This window comes from Bipolaris sorokiniana (genome assembly GCF_000338995.1).
Source record: "Bipolaris sorokiniana ND90Pr unplaced genomic scaffold COCSAscaffold_9, whole genome shotgun sequence".
In the NCBI taxonomy this organism is placed as follows: Eukaryota; Fungi; Ascomycota; class Dothideomycetes; order Pleosporales; family Pleosporaceae; genus Bipolaris; species Bipolaris sorokiniana.
In genome coordinates, this window is record NW_006911903.1 from 1,181,460 (window position 1) to 1,198,297 (window position 16,838).

At 52.8% G+C, this 16,838-nt stretch overlaps 8 protein-coding genes across 8 annotated transcripts; 4 read left to right on the forward strand and 4 right to left on the reverse strand.

Annotated features, from left to right (window-relative positions):
* Window positions 1-52: 52 nt before the first annotated feature.
* COCSADRAFT_191370 (uncharacterized protein) lies at window positions 53-3,515 on the reverse strand. The gene is made up of 7 exons (XM_007703187.1): window positions 3,348-3,515; window positions 3,203-3,297; window positions 3,034-3,050; window positions 2,853-2,977; window positions 1,575-2,783; window positions 368-1,528; window positions 53-316 (listed from the first exon to the last, which is right to left on the reverse strand). Exons 1-7 carry the CDS (start codon window positions 3,440-3,442, stop codon window positions 250-252), a joined length of 2,769 nt encoding a protein of 922 aa, XP_007701377.1. The 5' UTR covers window positions 3,443-3,515; the 3' UTR covers window positions 53-249.
* A 371-nt stretch (window positions 3,516-3,886) lies between these two features.
* COCSADRAFT_38019 (uncharacterized protein) lies at window positions 3,887-4,772 on the reverse strand. The gene is made up of 2 exons (XM_007702860.1): window positions 4,362-4,772; window positions 3,887-4,279 (listed from the first exon to the last, which is right to left on the reverse strand). The coding sequence occupies exons 1-2, from the start codon at window positions 4,545-4,547 to the stop codon at window positions 3,914-3,916; spliced, it is 552 nt and encodes a 183-aa protein (XP_007701050.1). The 5' UTR covers window positions 4,548-4,772; the 3' UTR covers window positions 3,887-3,913.
* A 134-nt stretch (window positions 4,773-4,906) lies between these two features.
* COCSADRAFT_38022 (uncharacterized protein) lies at window positions 4,907-6,873 on the forward strand. Its single transcript, XM_007702861.1, has one exon. The coding sequence runs from the start codon at window positions 5,027-5,029 to the stop codon at window positions 6,641-6,643; it is 1,617 nt and encodes a 538-aa protein (XP_007701051.1). The 5' UTR covers window positions 4,907-5,026; the 3' UTR covers window positions 6,644-6,873.
* Window positions 6,874-7,104: 231 nt separating this feature from the next.
* Window positions 7,105-9,458, forward strand: COCSADRAFT_38023 (carbohydrate-binding module family 50 protein). The gene has a single exon (XM_007702862.1). It carries the CDS (start codon window positions 7,353-7,355, stop codon window positions 9,198-9,200), a length of 1,848 nt encoding a protein of 615 aa, XP_007701052.1. The 5' UTR covers window positions 7,105-7,352; the 3' UTR covers window positions 9,201-9,458.
* A 215-nt stretch (window positions 9,459-9,673) lies between these two features.
* On the forward strand, window positions 9,674-11,951 carry COCSADRAFT_200756 (uncharacterized protein). Its single transcript, XM_007703188.1, has 2 exons — window positions 9,674-10,040; window positions 10,097-11,951. Exons 1-2 carry the CDS (start codon window positions 9,832-9,834, stop codon window positions 11,781-11,783), a joined length of 1,896 nt encoding a protein of 631 aa, XP_007701378.1. The 5' UTR covers window positions 9,674-9,831; the 3' UTR covers window positions 11,784-11,951.
* A 268-nt stretch (window positions 11,952-12,219) lies between these two features.
* Window positions 12,220-13,212, forward strand: COCSADRAFT_359344 (uncharacterized protein; the record flags this gene model as incomplete). Its single annotated transcript, XM_007703189.1, has 2 exons — window positions 12,220-12,484; window positions 12,668-13,212. 2 exons carry the CDS (start codon window positions 12,220-12,222, stop codon window positions 13,180-13,182), a joined length of 780 nt encoding a protein of 259 aa, XP_007701379.1. The 3' UTR covers window positions 13,183-13,212.
* An 84-nt stretch (window positions 13,213-13,296) lies between these two features.
* Window positions 13,297-13,830, reverse strand: COCSADRAFT_93336 (uncharacterized protein; the record flags this gene model as incomplete). Its single annotated transcript, XM_007703190.1, has 1 exon — window positions 13,297-13,830. The coding sequence occupies one exon, from the start codon at window positions 13,828-13,830 to the stop codon at window positions 13,297-13,299; it is 534 nt and encodes a 177-aa protein (XP_007701380.1).
* Window positions 13,831-14,240: 410 nt separating this feature from the next.
* On the reverse strand, window positions 14,241-16,740 carry COCSADRAFT_338179 (uncharacterized protein). The gene is made up of 3 exons (XM_007703191.1): window positions 16,442-16,740; window positions 14,768-16,388; window positions 14,241-14,714 (listed from the first exon to the last, which is right to left on the reverse strand). Exons 1-3 carry the CDS (start codon window positions 16,642-16,644, stop codon window positions 14,367-14,369), a joined length of 2,172 nt encoding a protein of 723 aa, XP_007701381.1. The 5' UTR covers window positions 16,645-16,740; the 3' UTR covers window positions 14,241-14,366.
* Window positions 16,741-16,838: the final 98 nt, after the last annotated feature.

Consider the following 16,838-nt stretch of genomic DNA (forward strand, 5'->3'; position numbering starts at 1 on the left):
AAATAGTGGTGCGTAGACAAGACGTACATGAAGAACTTGATCGTGACCAGATGAGCTTAAATGTTATGAATTGGTTGTTTCAATATGGTATACAGATTATCCTAGCTACATTTACAGTTCAGACTAGGAAGAAACGCATCCATAGGATGCAGACTCGTTAAACGCCTTTAGATGCTTTCTCCTGCAAAATGGCGCCTAGCTACTACGCCAACTCGAAAATGCACAATATGCTGCATATGATTAAAAGGTTTATGAAGGACCTTGTTGAAACAGGTGTGACATATCAGTCTCGCCGTTGATACCAAAGAAGTTGAACCTTTTCCAGAACGTTAGTGGAGTCAAGAACAATATCAGAAACACAACATACCAGTCATCTACATTCAGGCTCATAGGCACAATGGGATTGTGTCTACCCCCAGAACTATTGCTCCAAGCGTCGTCCTGTCCGCCGTGCTGTTGTTGATTTTGAGACATCATTTCCACCTGCTGTTGCCAAGCCTGATTATTGTTGCTCTCGTACCCAGAGGGCATGCCTACATTGGCCGGTGCGGTTGAAATCGACTGCTGACCGCCTGCGGCCTGCTGCTGTGAATGCTGGGGAATAGACATGTTTTGGGGCTGACTTAACGCAGGATCTACAAGACTGTGATTCTGCATTGGCGACATTTGTGGGAAATTGACTTGAGTATCAGCAGGGAACAGTTGATCTGGTTGGAAGTTCTGCCAGACCTCCTGGCTGATGTTTGGCGTGTCTCGGGTGATGAGGAAGAGATCTGGCGGGGTGCCAGGATAGGAATATGATGGGTTGAATGGGGTTGTGGGGCGTGTTCCCGATCGTGATGGTCCCATGAAAGCGTCTTGGTTTTGCCGGTTCATTTGCGGTGATCCTGTACTCATCTGGGGTATCTGTTGCTGAGGCTGCAAATCGCGAGAAGGTGTAACTGCGGGAGTTTGTGGTCTTGATCGCTCGTAGGATACCTGTGCCGCGGGAGGGCCGCTTGGGACTGGAAAGCCCAAGTCCATGTCATCAAATTTGCGTTTAGACGATTCTTGGGCGGGTTTTGGGGGTGGCGGTGGTATCGGTGGCGCGGAAGGAACCTTGTTTTTCTTATGATTCCTACCCGCGGCTTTTTGCAAACGCTCTTCAAGATGCTTGTTGCCAAGAATGGACTCGAACAAAGTATGGACCATTTTTGCAACAAGCCAGACTTTTGAGACCTCCTTGAGAGCATCTAGACAAATCTGCAGTCGCTGCTCCGTCGCCGAGACGATGGACTTGTTTGAGGATTTCATCTGATATACATGCATGATGAGCGCCGAGAACAGGCTGTAGACGATGAATGCCGGTGTATACCGTATCTCGTCGTGAGCTCGGAGGTTTTCGATAATTGAAGTAATCATGGCAGCTGCTTGGTATGCAATATTTCTTGAAGGGTAGGCATGCTCTTCGCCAAAACCGTCTAAATTGTTGGCCTTTGGTGAGCCTGCCGGCGGCATGTGTGCTCTGTGCAGAAGACACAAAGTAGTGCTGCTAGTGTTAGACTAAGTCATTTACATGTAGTGGAGAAACTCACTAGTAGTTGGAATGGAGCAAGGCAGCCCAGAAATGGTGACGGCTGCGGTCCCATTGCACTTCGGGCGGACAGTGTTGTAGCCAATCGGCAAGAGCCATATCGCTGTGAGTGAGGTCAATAGCATTCGACCTGCGATGTTTTGACGCGACCGAGTACTGTTGCGACAGCACCAAACCCATAATCTCGCTCAGTTTGACATAGTTGATGAAGAATTGGACATGTACCGGATCGGGTGGGTACTCTGCAAGGTGGTCCGCCTCGTCGTCAATAAAGTCATCTTCTGAGACCATCTCTACATCAGAATCTTCGGGATCGATGGCCACTGGTCTGCCGAGTGCGACAGCTACAGAACGGTCGCGACTGTACAATGTCCACCAAATCCTCTTCCATAGGCGTTTGTCGGATCGGGATAGTTGCGAGCCTTCGACGCTTCGGTGCATGCCTGAGCCCTGAGCTACTACGATTGCCACTCTTGTCCAGTAGAAAACGTTCTTGGTCACATCTTCAGGTCCCTCCCAGTACCAACCCATGAGAATGAGCGCCTGAACAATAGTGACCCTATCGTCTTCAAAATTGGCATCGTAGAGGGCCTTTGCGCGCTTGTAAAAGGTCATTGCGGCGGGTGTTGTCGAACCGCTAGAGTCCATTAGCTGTGCGTTTGTGCACACACGTGAGCCTGCGAGAAGTATGGCCTGCAGCAGGAGAAGCGAGGGCGGGTTCTTGGGATCGCGATATTGGCGCATGAAGCGGCTGCGGTTGATAACGGGAACGACGGGAGCTACCCATTTGAAAAAGGCCTCGACGAGTTCGTCACACAGGGCGCGCGGGGGGAGTAGGAAGGCGCCCCGCTGGTGTAGTATCTCAATCTCCATGTTGTCCATCTCATTAACTCTTGCTTTTGCGCCTCGCACATTTTCGGGCAGGGGATAGTGGACGACATCGGTGGTGCCGTAGCGGTCGTGGACAAGTAGCGACAGGTTGGAAGACTCGCCCAGATATGCCACGCGGCCGGCTTCCTTGATCGGGGCCCTGGCAAACTTTGGCTTCATAAACTGCACATAGGTGCCATTATGGGTGGCCTGCTGGGCGGCGTAGGCAGGCGAGACGGTGGTGGACGGGGTGCCATCTTCGGCGTTGAATACGGTTGATCTCTCGCGCGGCTCGACCGAGGTGCTCGCTGGGGAGCGGTCGTCGCTGTCTCCTCGCTCACTGGTGTAGCGTCAGGCTTGTACAGGCAGGTCTATGTGTAGATGGTTGGGGGGGGTGCAGTCATGGTACCTTTCAGCGTCCTTTGCGCGGGCCGTCTGTGTCTTCTTGCGCTTAGGCTGGGGAATGCGGCACTCGATGCCAAAGGCGGTGCAATTGGTGCAGGGAATGCCGAGCGAGGCAGCGTCGCATCGAACCTGTACACATGAGCTTAGTGGCGGCAGCGGGGCAGATCTGGCGGCCGAGTGCTCACCTTTCTGGCGTGGCATGCTGCGATGCGTCGTGGTTAGCATTCGTCGTCTCTTGTATGGTTGACCGAGGTGCCGAGGCTCGTGCAGGCCCTCCCAACCAACTATCCCACCGACCTCGACAGCATCTTCTCTCGCGCGTCAGGGGATTGCGCAGATGTGGGTTGCACTCACTTTCGCACGCCCGGCTGGCGCGTTGTCGCCGGAACGAGGGATGTCCTGGGCCGGCAGAGGCAGAGGCAGCCTGCGACTGTGGTGTTGCGGACGGCCTATGTAGTCATGAGCATGCGGTACTCGAAGGGCGCGCGACAACACCTACGGAGACGCATTACTGCTGGGCTGAGCTGCGAGCGGCTGCGGCGCTGCAGGCACTGCGGGCACTGCGGAGGCCATGAAGGAGTGCTCGGCCGCCATGTCGTCGCCGTCTCGTTCTCGCTCAGCGTTGTCGTCGAGGGTTGAGGTTGTGATTCGCCCGCCGTCTTCTGCGGTAGGTAGCGACTAGTGCGGGCGCTGGGGTGCACGGGAGTCTGCGGCAAAAGCATCGATCACAGCTGCCACACACGCGACTGTGCTTTTTACATACTCTGTGTTGCCTGTCCTCCTAATCGACCTCGCAATTACATAAGCGTGCGATGGGTTTCAGGTCGGAGACATGCCTGGCCGCTTTCACTCACACTCAGTGCGCTTGTGATGCACCGTCTGGTCGTGTACGCCCGCCCAGCGCCGTCCAAGCATGCACCTGCAGGCCATTGTCTCCATGCATATATGCCTGCCTACTCATGTCCCGTCGCTTATCGACGGGGCCGCCATCACATGCTGCGGCCCCTGGGTGAAGGATCACATACTAAGTTCACCCATCCGCTAGTAAATGACAGTCGACACCGATCAAGACGGCTGGGCCTCCTCTCTGCGCTTGAACGCCTCCAGCTTGACCGCCTTGTTCGTTGCGTTGATGTATTTGAACACTATATCGCCTGCTCCGTCGTTGACCACTTCTTCCTCAGAAGCAAACACAAACCGCTGATGCTCCACCGGGTCAAGTACGACGGCGTCAGCATGCTCCACCTCCATCTCGAAAATGAGCTTCAACCACCTAGTCGTCGGCCGACCGGGCTTCTCGTCGCCAAATGTAAACTGCGCCACCTTTCCTAGCACCCGCGTCGCCCTAAGTCCCGTTTCTTCCTTCAACTCTCGCGCCGCACCATGTAGAATTGTTTCGTCGTCATCTTCCACCTTGCCCCCGGGAATCTCCTGTTCTGTGTTAATCTCCACTCGTCACACTTGGCATGTGACAGTGCCAATCAAAAGCAACATCTATCCTCAGCAAACTTACCCAGAAATCGGGAAACGCTCTCTCATCGGCTGCACGTTGTACCAGCAGAAGCTTGCCATCCTTGTCAAACACTACTGCTCCGGTGACGAGGACATCGTGCTGCGGATGTTGGCTCAAGTACTCTGGTGCAGAAATGGCGAACTCCTGCAAATCAGCCGAGTACTCTAGAGGCTTCGAGGTAGTCATGTCGGAAGTAAGCTGATATTGAATTGCACCAAGTGATAGTTCTGTTGGATCGTGGATTGCAGCCTGTGTGTCGGGGTAGCTTAACCAGGTTATGTATGATGCTTCTACCGTCGTTGCCTTGAGCCCACCTAACGCCCTTCCTTGGGCGCCCTCAATGCTGTAGCCTGCCAATGCTGTAGCCTGCCAATGCAGGCAATGCTCCCCTTTTTATCTGCACGACTGATTTGCAAGAAAAGAACACGAGTCAACTTGCTTCACAACCTGGCAAAGTTCTGCTACAAGTTGCGTACACGTGACCCAACCATTCGCGCGTCTAGCTCCGCACTAGATGGTGAACTCAGTGCGTCACGACCTCGACGCGCCCTCGTCACCATCGCTATCGCACGGTCGCCACCCATTTTGAGCTGACCTCCCACACCCTCTCTCGACTGCGCCTGATAATCATTGCCACCAAAAAGTCATACTGATCGCTTGCGACAATGCCTCGTCCGCCTAGAGCAAAAGTCGCGTCGCGTGTCGCGAAGCCGAGCAAGCCAAAGGCCGCCCCCGCGGTCAAGCAGCAAGCGGAATCCATCCCAGCACCAACCAAGAAAATTAGCGAACCAGTCAACAACTTCAGCGAGGATAGCGATGGTCTTGTTACCAGGACCAGATCAACGCGGTCACGGGGGGAAATGCCGGAGGAGAAGACACTAGAGGTTCATGACGAAGCTAAGCTCACAATGACTGGCGCGTTGCCAGCGGAAGAAGAAGAACAAGTCCTAGAATCATCAAGCAAGAATCGCACACCAGGGTCCAGCGCTTCCAAGCGAGCGCGAACAAGCAGGAGTAGCGCTAGGAAGTCTACAGGGAAATCGTCGCCTGCTGTCACTGCACCCGCGCAACAAAACATCCAGGCTGAAAGCCCACATGCAGAAGAGGACAGTGGCTTTGGCGATCTGACTTTCTCGTCACTCGGCTCAAATTCTCCAGCCCACGGCACACGCCCACCATCCGCTGTCAAGGTTGGCGCAACACCTGCACACGAAAGATCAATACTAGCTTTGACCAACTTCAAGCGGAGAGCCCGACAGCCAAGTTTATTGCGCATGGTACAGCAGACAACAGATGTCGAGGACAACGACGATGATAGTCTGGACAATACTGACAATCTCGACTTTGACGATTTCCTCCCACACGCCGAATCAACACCCCTCAATGTGCGAAGGCATGCGCCTGAACAAGAGACACGGAATGATAGTGGCACTCACGTCTCTAGCTCTGGTTCCCGTGGCAGAAAACGGAAACTGTCGCCAGTAGTCCAAGTACCACAATCGTCGCCCCCAGCCAGTCCACAGTCTGCAAGTGACACAGAGCCGGAAAGATCTCAATCCCCCACCTTACCAGAAATCGCAACGCCACGCATACAAGTCGTTGAGCAAACCCAGGAGAATCAAGAGCCTATGAGTGACACATTGGCATCTCCAATGTCAAGCAGTCCATTACGAGAAATATCTAAGCCCCCGCCATCACCGACACATACCCGACCACGCCGTAGAGGACAGCGAGCCAAAACACCCGTGATAGATGATGAGTCCGAAGGCGAAGAGACAGAAACGCCTGCAAAAGCTAAACGGGCATCAAAAAAGAAGGCAGACCAAAGTATTTCAACCGCACAACTCAAAGATCTGCTGCCTCGTCGGCGCAACCGCTTACGTGATCGTGACGAGTTTGATATCGAGTCCTCAGAAGATGTTGAACAAGCCGACTCGGACCAAGACGAGTTGCAGATGCCCAAGCGAAGGATCCGCCAACGGCAAGGCGCTGGCAAGCTGACATCACCAAAGGCAACAAAGAAGACAGCGCGGGGGAAGAAGGTTGGACCAGCAAAAGCATCAAAAGCCGCACAAAAGTCCAGTAGGACTTACAGTCGCAGGATCTCTTCTGACAAGGAGAATGAGACTGGGGCCCAGAATGAAGCAGAGACGACTGAGGTGTCTGCGATTGAGCACTCTGAAAAGCTGGCTGCTATAAGAAAAAAGTTTGAGGAGGTTGATGCCTTTGAGCTGGAGTTTGAAGATGTGGATCCGACAACCAGCTCCAGTCCTTTCCGATGACCAGCACACTTACACGTCCTCTAAGTGGCGATCTGCCTTTTTCGGTGTTCTTGACAGTATGACGATTGATGATTGCTTTTGTATGTTCGGTGCAGGGTGTATTAGTAGTGTGTGGCGTTTGCTTTCCAAGTGGTCAGTTGATCCAAAGCCATCAGATGGCAATGACTTTGCTGTAGAGACGAGTACATATAAGCACTAGCTATGAGTGATTTAACATGTCAATTTTCGATTCTTTACCTCGAAGCAAATGCACAGTGAGGGTTCGCTACTCAAATGGCCCGAATATGGCATGGTACGAAGCCGATCGTTATCTGTCCTTATCGTCACGCGGCAGTCCACAGTGACCAAGAGGTACGAGGGGCCAGCAAGCCGCAATTACTTACGTATCAACTTCATTTGGGCGCATTGCACGTCTTCTCTTAGTGACTTGGCATCGCAGGTTCTGGCGGTTGGGCGGCACAGTGCAGGGCCGTGCTTGATTGAAGGGGTCCAACTCCGGTTGCGTTACGTAGCGCTTCCTTTCCCCAGCTATTCGAGACTCACGACACCCCGGCATCCGCCCACACACATACTCACATCACCCCCAGCTCTTGCTCTCGACATCCGCGCAATGTTCCCATAACCCTCATGTCATGCGGCTTCCCGACCACTCCAATCATTTGGCCTATGCAGCACCACCCTTGCCCACTCCGCCTGGCGTCCGCATGCCATGAACCCCTCCAATGGCTCTTCACTATCCACCTCCCAGAGCGGCTCGACCCTGCGGCCAAGAACCAAGAGGCTGATTTCGGTCGAAGATGACATTTACGCGACCGACGGGAGCGACAGTGGCCCGAGTAGGGGTACCTCGAGACTACCCTCGCGGAATGCCTCTCCCGGCTCGCTTTCACGTACGGGAACCGCCTCGTCTTCTCGTCTCAATGTCACTTCCACTCCTTTATCCTCCTTCCAGCGCTCTCAGGGAGCACAGCCTCTGAAATCACCCTCACTGGCATTATCGGGGCTCCTGGGAAACTCATGGTCGGCTATCCAGGGTATCGCAGCCACCGTCATGGCTAGCGACACCTCGGATGATACCCGCAAGAGGAAATCCGGTCACGGACGCCGCACATCGACGAGCGCACCTCCGCCGAAGCACTGGGGCCCCGCAGGCGCCGGTTCGCATGTGGGAGCCGGCACACATGAGGAGAGGGAGGCTATGGTCAGGGCATTGAAGCGCAAGGACCTCTTGACCGCCAACGAACATTTAGTATCAGACTCTGCGGGTCGCATAAAGCGCAGAAACTCAGATGAGGACCTAAGTACCTCCGTGGCTGCCGCCGAGAACGACGATCAAGACGCGCTCATATACATCCACCATGTCCGACCACAGGACACCCTAGCAGGTCTAAGCATTAAATACAATTGTGAGCAGGCGGTACTACGCAAAGCGAATCGCATGTGGCCAAACGACAGCATACAGATCAAGAAGCAAGTTGTGCTACCAGTAGATGCGTGTGGCGTCAAGGGACGACCAGTACAAGGGCCAGATGCGCTTCCTACAGAAGATCTTCTGCTAGGGGAATATGCCGATAGCTCCAGTAGCAAGAGTTCAGCTGCGAACACACAGGGCCTCCCCAATGGTTGGAGTTCACCAAAACAAAAGAACCAGGACACTTCTACCACTACCTCTTCTTCTGACCCAGAACCGCCATGGAAGCATGACTCTTGGGTACTACTACCTAACGAGAGACAACCAACAGAGATTGCCCGGATGCCACGTAGAGCGTTGGGTTTCTTTCCGCCAGCCCGACGAAAGTCTCTTGCTTACTCAGATGCCTCTACGCCTCGACCATCTGTCGATGTCCCTCGCTCGTCCACGTCGACAAATCCCATTACGAGCTCTCCTTCTCAACCCGTGCGACCGCGTGCATCAAGTAATCTTTCCTCGGCCTCAGCGCACAGTCGACAAAGGAGTACGTCAGGCAAAGCCTGGGCTCTGCAAGGCCCCGGTGGTGTAGGCACATTGGGCAGAAATGTACGAAGCCCAGGGCCTGCGCAAGATGGTCTGAACAAGAAGTTTGCTCAGTACTTACCGAATGTGGCGCCACCACCCGGTCAAGAATACTTTACGCCATGGGCGCCGAGCTTACTAGATGCGGGTGCAGGAACACCGAGTCAATACGGTGGTTCCGGAGCTGTCACACCACTTGGTGGCCCTGGTCTTGACTTCCAAGAGTTAGGTGGTGCAATAGAGGGTTGGGTGAGGAAGGTCGGTACACAAGCGCAAAAGCTTCTGAATGAACCAGGTACCCCCGGACAGGGCAAACGGTCTGCTGTGCCCGTGATTGGAGCTGTCGGCGGCGATTTGGGTGACCTCATAGAATTGCAAGATGACGCTTTCGAAATTGGAGAGGAAGAACGCAACAGGGGTAGGTCACGAGCGGAAGAGACACTCGCTTCGACCAATGAGCGCTCAGCGTCAAGGTCTGCGAAGCAGTATCAATCTGCCAGGCCCGATATCAATCTCGTGCTCAGAGAAAGAACACGAAAGAGTGAAGGAAACAAGAAAGACTAAGCGGCAATCAAGCAGCTTCGGAGTTGGGGTTGGAGTTCATAGCTGCATGCATGGTTTTATAGCTTAGTGCGGATTCGGGTGTGGTCCTGCGTATTTGCAATGCATTATTTCTGTACAGTCTCTTGTCATTCCTGTAATTATCGTTACCAACAAGTCAAGTTGGATCGGCTGTAAAAGCATAGGTGTAAAAAGTATATCCGCGTAGAATTCAATATAACGACGGTTCTAGTCGGATTGCCGAACACCGTGCACCTCCACCGAATCTATAGCGGGACAAGATCAAGATGCGCTAAACACACTCGCACGTGCACATTTTGGTGCTCGGCTTCTCGCTTCTAGCACTAATATCAGTCTGCAAACGTGGGTATCCTAGATGTTGGTCAAAAGTGCATTAGGCAGGTCGCTTGTTGCCCTGCGGCATCGATCGGCATATGAAGTTACTCCACTCCGACTTGCTCGATACCTGACTCTATCAGCTGGTCGTCCCGCCCTCACTCGCACATCGCCTCTGCCACTGTTGTTGTGTCCAGTCCCCAAACAACGACAGCCTCACCCCACTTCCAACATAAGTCAGATTTCGCAAACCCAAAGAGCACGCTTCGCAACGACACAGCACCTTGTCGCTGCAGCCATGGTAACAGAATCTAGCTCGGACCCGCGTGTTGAAATTCGCACGCCGCGAGACCCAAATACCTTGTCCAATTATCACAATTTTGTGACAAGACATACGAGCGTGGATTTTGACATTGATTTCGAGCGCAAGAGGCTGTTCGGTAGTGTGGTGCTTACGTTGGAGTGTTTGACGGATGAGGATGTGAAAGAGGTTGTACTTGATGCGAGGTATGTCTGAGCATGGGAAAGAGCAATTTAGTCAAACGCATTACTAACAAAACAAGCTACCTGGATATTTCCGTCGTAGAGGTTGAAGGCAAGAGCGTCAAATTCAACGTTGGCGACCGTGTGGAGCCATATGGTAGCCCGCTCTCCATCACTCTCCCGTCTCAGGTGCCAAAGGGCAAGACGGTTGATATTGAAATCAAGGTTGCCACTACCGACAAATGCACGGCGCTGCAGTGGATGACGCCCGCTCAAACATCAAACAAGAAGCATCCGTACATGTTTTCGCAATGCCAGGCAATTCACGCACGATCAGTGTTTCCTTGTCAGGATACCCCGGACGTTAAGTCAACCTTTAGCTTTGCCCTTCGTTCACCACTGCCGGTCCTTGCTTCGGGTCTGCCAACAGGCGCCACTGACTACCAGCCACCCAAGAAGGATGGCGAGAGTGGCACTATGAAGTATACGTTTGAGCAGAAGGTTCCAATGACTGTCTATCTTTTTGCTGTTGCAAGTGGTGACCTGGCATCCGCCAGCATCGGTCCGCGCAGCACCGTCTGGACTGGCCCTGAGGAGCTTCTCAAGTGCAAGGATGAGCTTGACGGAGAAATCGAGCCTTTTATGAAGGCGCTTGAGTCCATTGTTTCGCCTGCTTACCAGTGGGGACAATACAACGTACTCATTCTGCCCCCGTCCTTCCCATACGGAGGTATGGAAAACCCCGTCTGGACCTACGCCACACCCTCCATCATCTCGGGAGACAAACAGAATGTCGATGTCATTGCTCACGAGCTGTCGCACTCTTGGTCTGGTAATCTCGTTAGCGCAGCCAGCTGGGAGCACTTTTGGTTGAACGAAGGCTGGACTACGTACTTGGAACGCAGAATCGCTGCTGCCCTTCACGGAGAAGCACACCGCCATTTCTCTGCTATCATTGGCTGGAAAGCGCTTGAGCAAAGCATTGAAAATTATGGAAAAGACCACCCCTACACCAAGCTGGTCTTGGACCTCAAGGGCCAGGATCCAGATGATGCATTTTCTTCTATTCCTTACGAAAAGGGGTTCCATGCCCTATATCAGTTTGAGCTCCTGCTCGGAAAGGAGAAGTGGGATTCTTTCATTCCTCACTACTTTGACACGTTCAAGTTCAAGAGCGTAGACAGCTACGACTTCAAGAGCTGTCTGATCAACTTCTTTGAGAAGGATGCAGAGTCCAAGGCAAAGTTGGATAGCTTTGACTGGGACAAGCTGTTCTACGCGCCTGGCTACCCGGTCAAGCCTGACTTTGACCAGACTATGGTCAAGAGCTGCTACGAGTTGGCGGACAAGTGGGAGGCTCTGGTCTCGTCTTCAAGCGACTTTAAACCCACGGCGTCAGATATCGAAGGATGGGTATCCAACCAATCCGTCGTCTTCCTCGAGCGTCTCCAATCCTTTGCAAGCAAGTTCTCAGCCGAGAGCGTCCACTTGCTCGGTGCAACTTATGGCTACAAGACTACTCAGAACATCGAAGTATCATCGCGATATTTGAGTATTGGTCTCATGGCCAAGGTAGAGGAGTCGTATGAACCATCTGCTGAGCTGTTGGGTCAAATTGGTCGTATGAAGTTTGTGAGGCCCATGTTCAGGCTGCTGAATGAAGCCAATCGCGATCTGGCGGTCAAGACGTTCGAGAAGAACAAGGACTTTTATCATCCGATTTGCAGACAGATGGTTGAGAAGGACTTGTTTGGGAAGGAGAAGTGAAGAGGCGGAAGAATAAGGGTATGTCAAGAATGAATACAACCTTGAACTTGTTATGAACAGGTCCTTGGATCTTAGTGAACAGTCTTAAGGTGATTTTCATATATATGCTCTCTAATAAAACAGTGGAACTCTTGATGCTACCATCAAGCGTCTACCATAATACCCTCGGAATAACTCTAGATCTAACCCCAGCTCTCGGTGGCACTCAGCCGAGAAACCAGACGTTTCTCGCGGCGAAACGCCCCGCCGGAATACCCAAATCGGAACTTCCGCCCCCCACCTCCACGCATGCTGGGCTGCTGCATCACCCATGGAGCCCCCGTGGCGTGTGTTTAACCCCTCATTCAACCGGAGAGAAGACAAGACCGCATCATTGCACCTATCCCGCATCTTATATAAAAACCCGCATCCCGAGCCGCCCGCGAAGAAGAAAAAAATGGCACCACCCAAACGCGCTCTTTTTTCGCTCAATCTCGACACAGACGCCGATCACGTCTACCAAAGAGTCGAAGACCACAGTAAACCCAGCGACGAGCGCATTAAAGTCCTTGAGACAAAAGGAGCTACACACGGTCACACCGATCTAAGTTTCGTAACGAAGCCCTTTGAAAAAACTGTGAATCGAGCCGTTGAAAACGTACTCGACGGGAAAAAAGTAGTATCAAAAGAAGGCGAGATAACATACTCGACCACCAGCTCTGGTACAACACGATCAAAAGGACGAGTCACACGCAACGACGAAGACGACCCATCGTCCGACCACGAACCCAGCAACCTAAATATCGTCAGTAAATCCAAGCGACGCTCCCTGGAAAAGAAATACGACACTTCTGAACTCTAAACACACACACACACACACACACACACCCATATCAACCACGAAGAAATGGCAGACCAAACCCCCCTCCGCATAGTCGTGGGCTGCGACGACGCAGGCGTCGGCTACAAAAACACGCTTATCAAAGACCTCGAATCCGACTCCCGCGTCGCCAGCGTCACAGACGTCGGTGTCCCTTCCTCTTCGGACAAAACCGCCTACCCACACGTCGCCGTCTCCGCCGCCCAACTCGTCGCCTCGGGCAAAGCTGACCGCGCGCTGCTAATCTGCGGCACTGGGTTAGGCGTCGCCATTTCCGCGAACAAAGTCCCCGGGATCCGGGCTGTGACTGCGCACGATAGTTTCTCGGTGGAAAGGGCTATTCTGAGTAATGATGCGCAGGTGCTGTGTATGGGGGAGAGGGTCGTGGGGATTGAGCTGGCGAGGAGGCTGGTGAGGGAGTGGTTGGGGTACAGGTTTGATAAGGGGAGTGCGAGTGCGAAGAAGGTGGAGGCGATTATGGAGCATGAAAGGAAGAATTTTGAGGGCTTGGTTAAGGAGCAGGGGGGTCAGAGCTGTTAAATCTTTTTTTTAGCTACTATTATAAATGTTAAAACAATGGTTTTTTCTGGGGGTGTTTGAATTGGTCTGTAGTTATGTTATATGTATAACTATTGTTTATGTACATGGTGACTTTTACGACCCAAACTCCCAAACATCCTTCCTATACCCCTCCGTCAGTTCCTCATCCGTCCCATATTTCTCCTGCCACTCTGTAAATCCACCTTTAAGTACCACTACTTTCTGCTTCTTTCCTCCTTCCTTCTCATTTCCCTCTTTCTTCTCCACTCCTTCCCCTTCCTCCTTCACTTCTCCCTTCGACTCCACACCCCCACTTCCTTCCACCCTCTCCTTCTCCCTCAAATACCTCAACGCAGCACTAGGTCCCCGCTGCTGGCTCAACGCACAATGGAACACCACAGTCTCCTTGTCTTGTAGCGTACGCAGCAGTTCGGGCAGCTTGAAGTCGAGATCGCTAGAGGGAACCCATGTGGAGCCTCGGATGTGGCCGCCGATGTGGTCGCTGTCACGCACGTCGATGATGGCTGTGGAGCCAAGGAGGCTGCGTTTGGGTTGCGCGTCTGTGGCTTCGGAGGTGGAAGGAGTAAAAGTTGAGGCGAGGGTTTCGCGGTCTATGAATTCGAGGTCTGAGAGAGTGATGGAGGACATTGTTGCTGCGGGGCCGCGCGCGGGGTTGCGAGTGTGTAGTAGTTTGAGGTGGAAGCGTCGTAGAGCCAGCTTGGGCGGGAGAAGGGGCAGGGTTATATTCTGAGCGATAAGGACAGCGTGGGGAGCACAAAAAGAGGGTAGGTGTGGCTTTCCAAGGTGTTTACATTCAGTGACGTAAAAGGTTGGCGTGGGCGGGGGCAACGAGGACGGGAACGCGTGGGCGCGTGAGAGGCGTTCGTTTACACGTAGAGGGGAAGACACCATCGACAGGGGATATGGCGACATATCTATATATATATTCCAGCTTTACAAGTTGCACATTGATACACCAAGACACATTCATGCCCAAAACTGAAGACGGACAGATATTGCAATTGAGAGTCAACGACATATCATCAAATCCAGGTGCTCATATTAACACCACGCACCGCATGCATCCACAGTTTGAACCCCCCATGCAAACCAAAGGTATAATACACATACCGTATCGCCAAGAACGCCAAACAAGCCTCCTAAGCACGCCATTACCGTGGGGCTTAATCATGCTTTGCGCCCCCAAAATTGCCGTTACCCAGACCGCCCAATAGCCCATCCTTTTCGCCCAACTGAAAGTACGATCCCGTGGTACCGAATTGCCTTCGTCGCCTCGACTTACCAAACAGCATGACTGCCGTGAAGAAACCAACAAACAAGCCCAATGAGATGAATGGATGGTTGCCGATGAAGTGGCGAACAGATATATAAGTGGTCATGAAACGGCCGGTAGAAGACTTGGGGGTAATCTTGGGAGGGTTGGCGGTGACCATTTTGATCGTTTCCAAGATAGCAGCACGGGAAAGGCGGATTGGCTCGCCGGAAATGGTGCTGTCCCAGTAGCGGCGATTCTGTATTGAGTTAGTAAGTGTGGTTTGAAGTAATAGTTGGACAGATAACTCACATCCTCGTCGTTGATGATGACGCTCTCGCCATCTTTGATGTCAACACCGTACGTAGTCTTGATCCAGCGCTCCCAGAAAATACCATCGACCCACGCGAAGCCAACCTGGACACGATCGATCTTATCCATGTCGATACGGATGTTCTTTGCGTTTTGGAGAGCACGCTCGTCATTTTTGTCCTCTGCCTCTTCGATGCGGAGCTGCTTGGCATCACGGAGCTCTTGTCGGGAGAGTTGGAAGGCTGTTTCCTGCTTGTCGATCCACTCCAACGCGGCGCTCTTCAGCTCACGCTTGGCAAGAATGAACTCGTCAGAACGGTCTCGGTTCAGTATTCCCAGCACGACAATCTTGCCATCCATGATATCGCGGGCGTTGAGGGCAGTCATCTCTGGAACGATTGGTAACCAGACCGTCTTCATCCAGCTAAGGACCTTCTTGACATCACGCATCTCAAATGGCGTCCGTGGCGGGTAGTACGTGGGATTTCCATCTCTTGCAACCATCAACCGCGGCCAGGTAGAGATCTTGAACCGATCAAACATGGCCTTGTCACTTGTCTTGACCAGCTTAGCATGACCAATCAAGCTAAGAGGAAGTCGCTCTAGCGCCTTGAAGTCCTCAGAAGTGGTTGCGTGGTCGTAAAAGTAGACGAAAATGACCTCCTCCTTTTCTTCCATCTTCTTAAACTCTTCAGCGGTAACATCTGGCACACCGGCGCCAATGGCTGCCGCCTTCTCAGCATAGTCAAGCAAATCGCCCAACCCACGGAGGCCGTGGTACTCGACACGCTCGCCGCCGCGGAAGAAGAGCATAGTTGGGTAGCCTTTCACATGTGCCTCCTTGCATAGCTTCTTCTCGACATCACAGTTGACTTCTCCAATGTTGAGCTTTCCCTTCATCTGGCGCGCAAGATTCGCCCAGGTTGGCGCAAGAGCCTGGCAGTGGTGACACCACGGTGCATAGAATTTGATAAACCAGGGTTCCAGTGTACTGACCACATGCTTGTCAAAGTTGTCTGCGGTAAGAATTGTGACGGTTCCAGAGGGATTCGCAGTCGAGGCTGGTTTGGCTGGTGCGGGAGATGGCTTGGTCTCCTTTGTGGGAGTTGCTTTGAGCGCTGCACTTGCGCTGGGACTCGCACTTGCAGCTGCGGGTTTCTTCTTCTCGACCTTTTCTTTCTCCTTCTCTTTCTTGTCGCCGTCGCCAGCCTCTTTAGGATCAGGGCCGGTCTCTACAGAGGTAGCGCCAACCTTTGGTAGCTTAGGACCACCCTCCTTGCGAGTACCAGGCCGGATAGATTCCAAAAGTTCCTCTACCCAATCGCTGAATTCCTTCAATTCCTTGGAACCTCGGAGTTTCTGCTTTTCCTCGCCATCCTGGATGAACATTAGAGTCGGGTAGCTTGCAATCTCGCGGTCCTTGCAGAGATCAGCGTAAGCGACGCAATCGACCTTGGCAAACTTGAAGTCATAGTATCGTGTAAAAGTGTTTAGAGAATCGCCGTCGGCATCGTCGGAGGACAGAAAGGGTTTCGAGGTATAGTAGAACTCGTACGCGGTCTGGTAGATGGGCTTGAAGTGCATGCAATGGCCGCAGTAGGGCGAGAAGAACTCGACTATCCTATGTAGTGTCAGTTGAATTGATAACTGAGTCAAGTGTCTGTCTCGGCTTACCAGTTGCCCTTCTTGGTCTCCGTCGCTATAGTGGTTGGTGTCAACTCGATCATGGGCGGCACCTTCTCGCCATTGAAGGTAGTGTCTGCGCCCTTTTCGTCCCAGGCATCATCTTTGCCGGCGTCATTGGCGCCTGATGCGTCTGCAGCGAGAGTGGAGGCTACAGTCGCCAGCGACAGTAGGGCATAGAGTATGGAGCGCATGGTGGCGCTGGTGGCGGCGTGCGGGATGCGCAAAAGAGGAACGGCTCCTCAGTGTAGCCGTTCACGGGCGCTGTAGACGCTGTAACAAGCGTACGTATATATCGCCGTAGCCCCTAAAATTCGATTGTGAGGGTGTGTGGTGACACCAAGAGGGAACCGTGTCTCCAAAAATGTATTGTCCCTGAACGCTTACA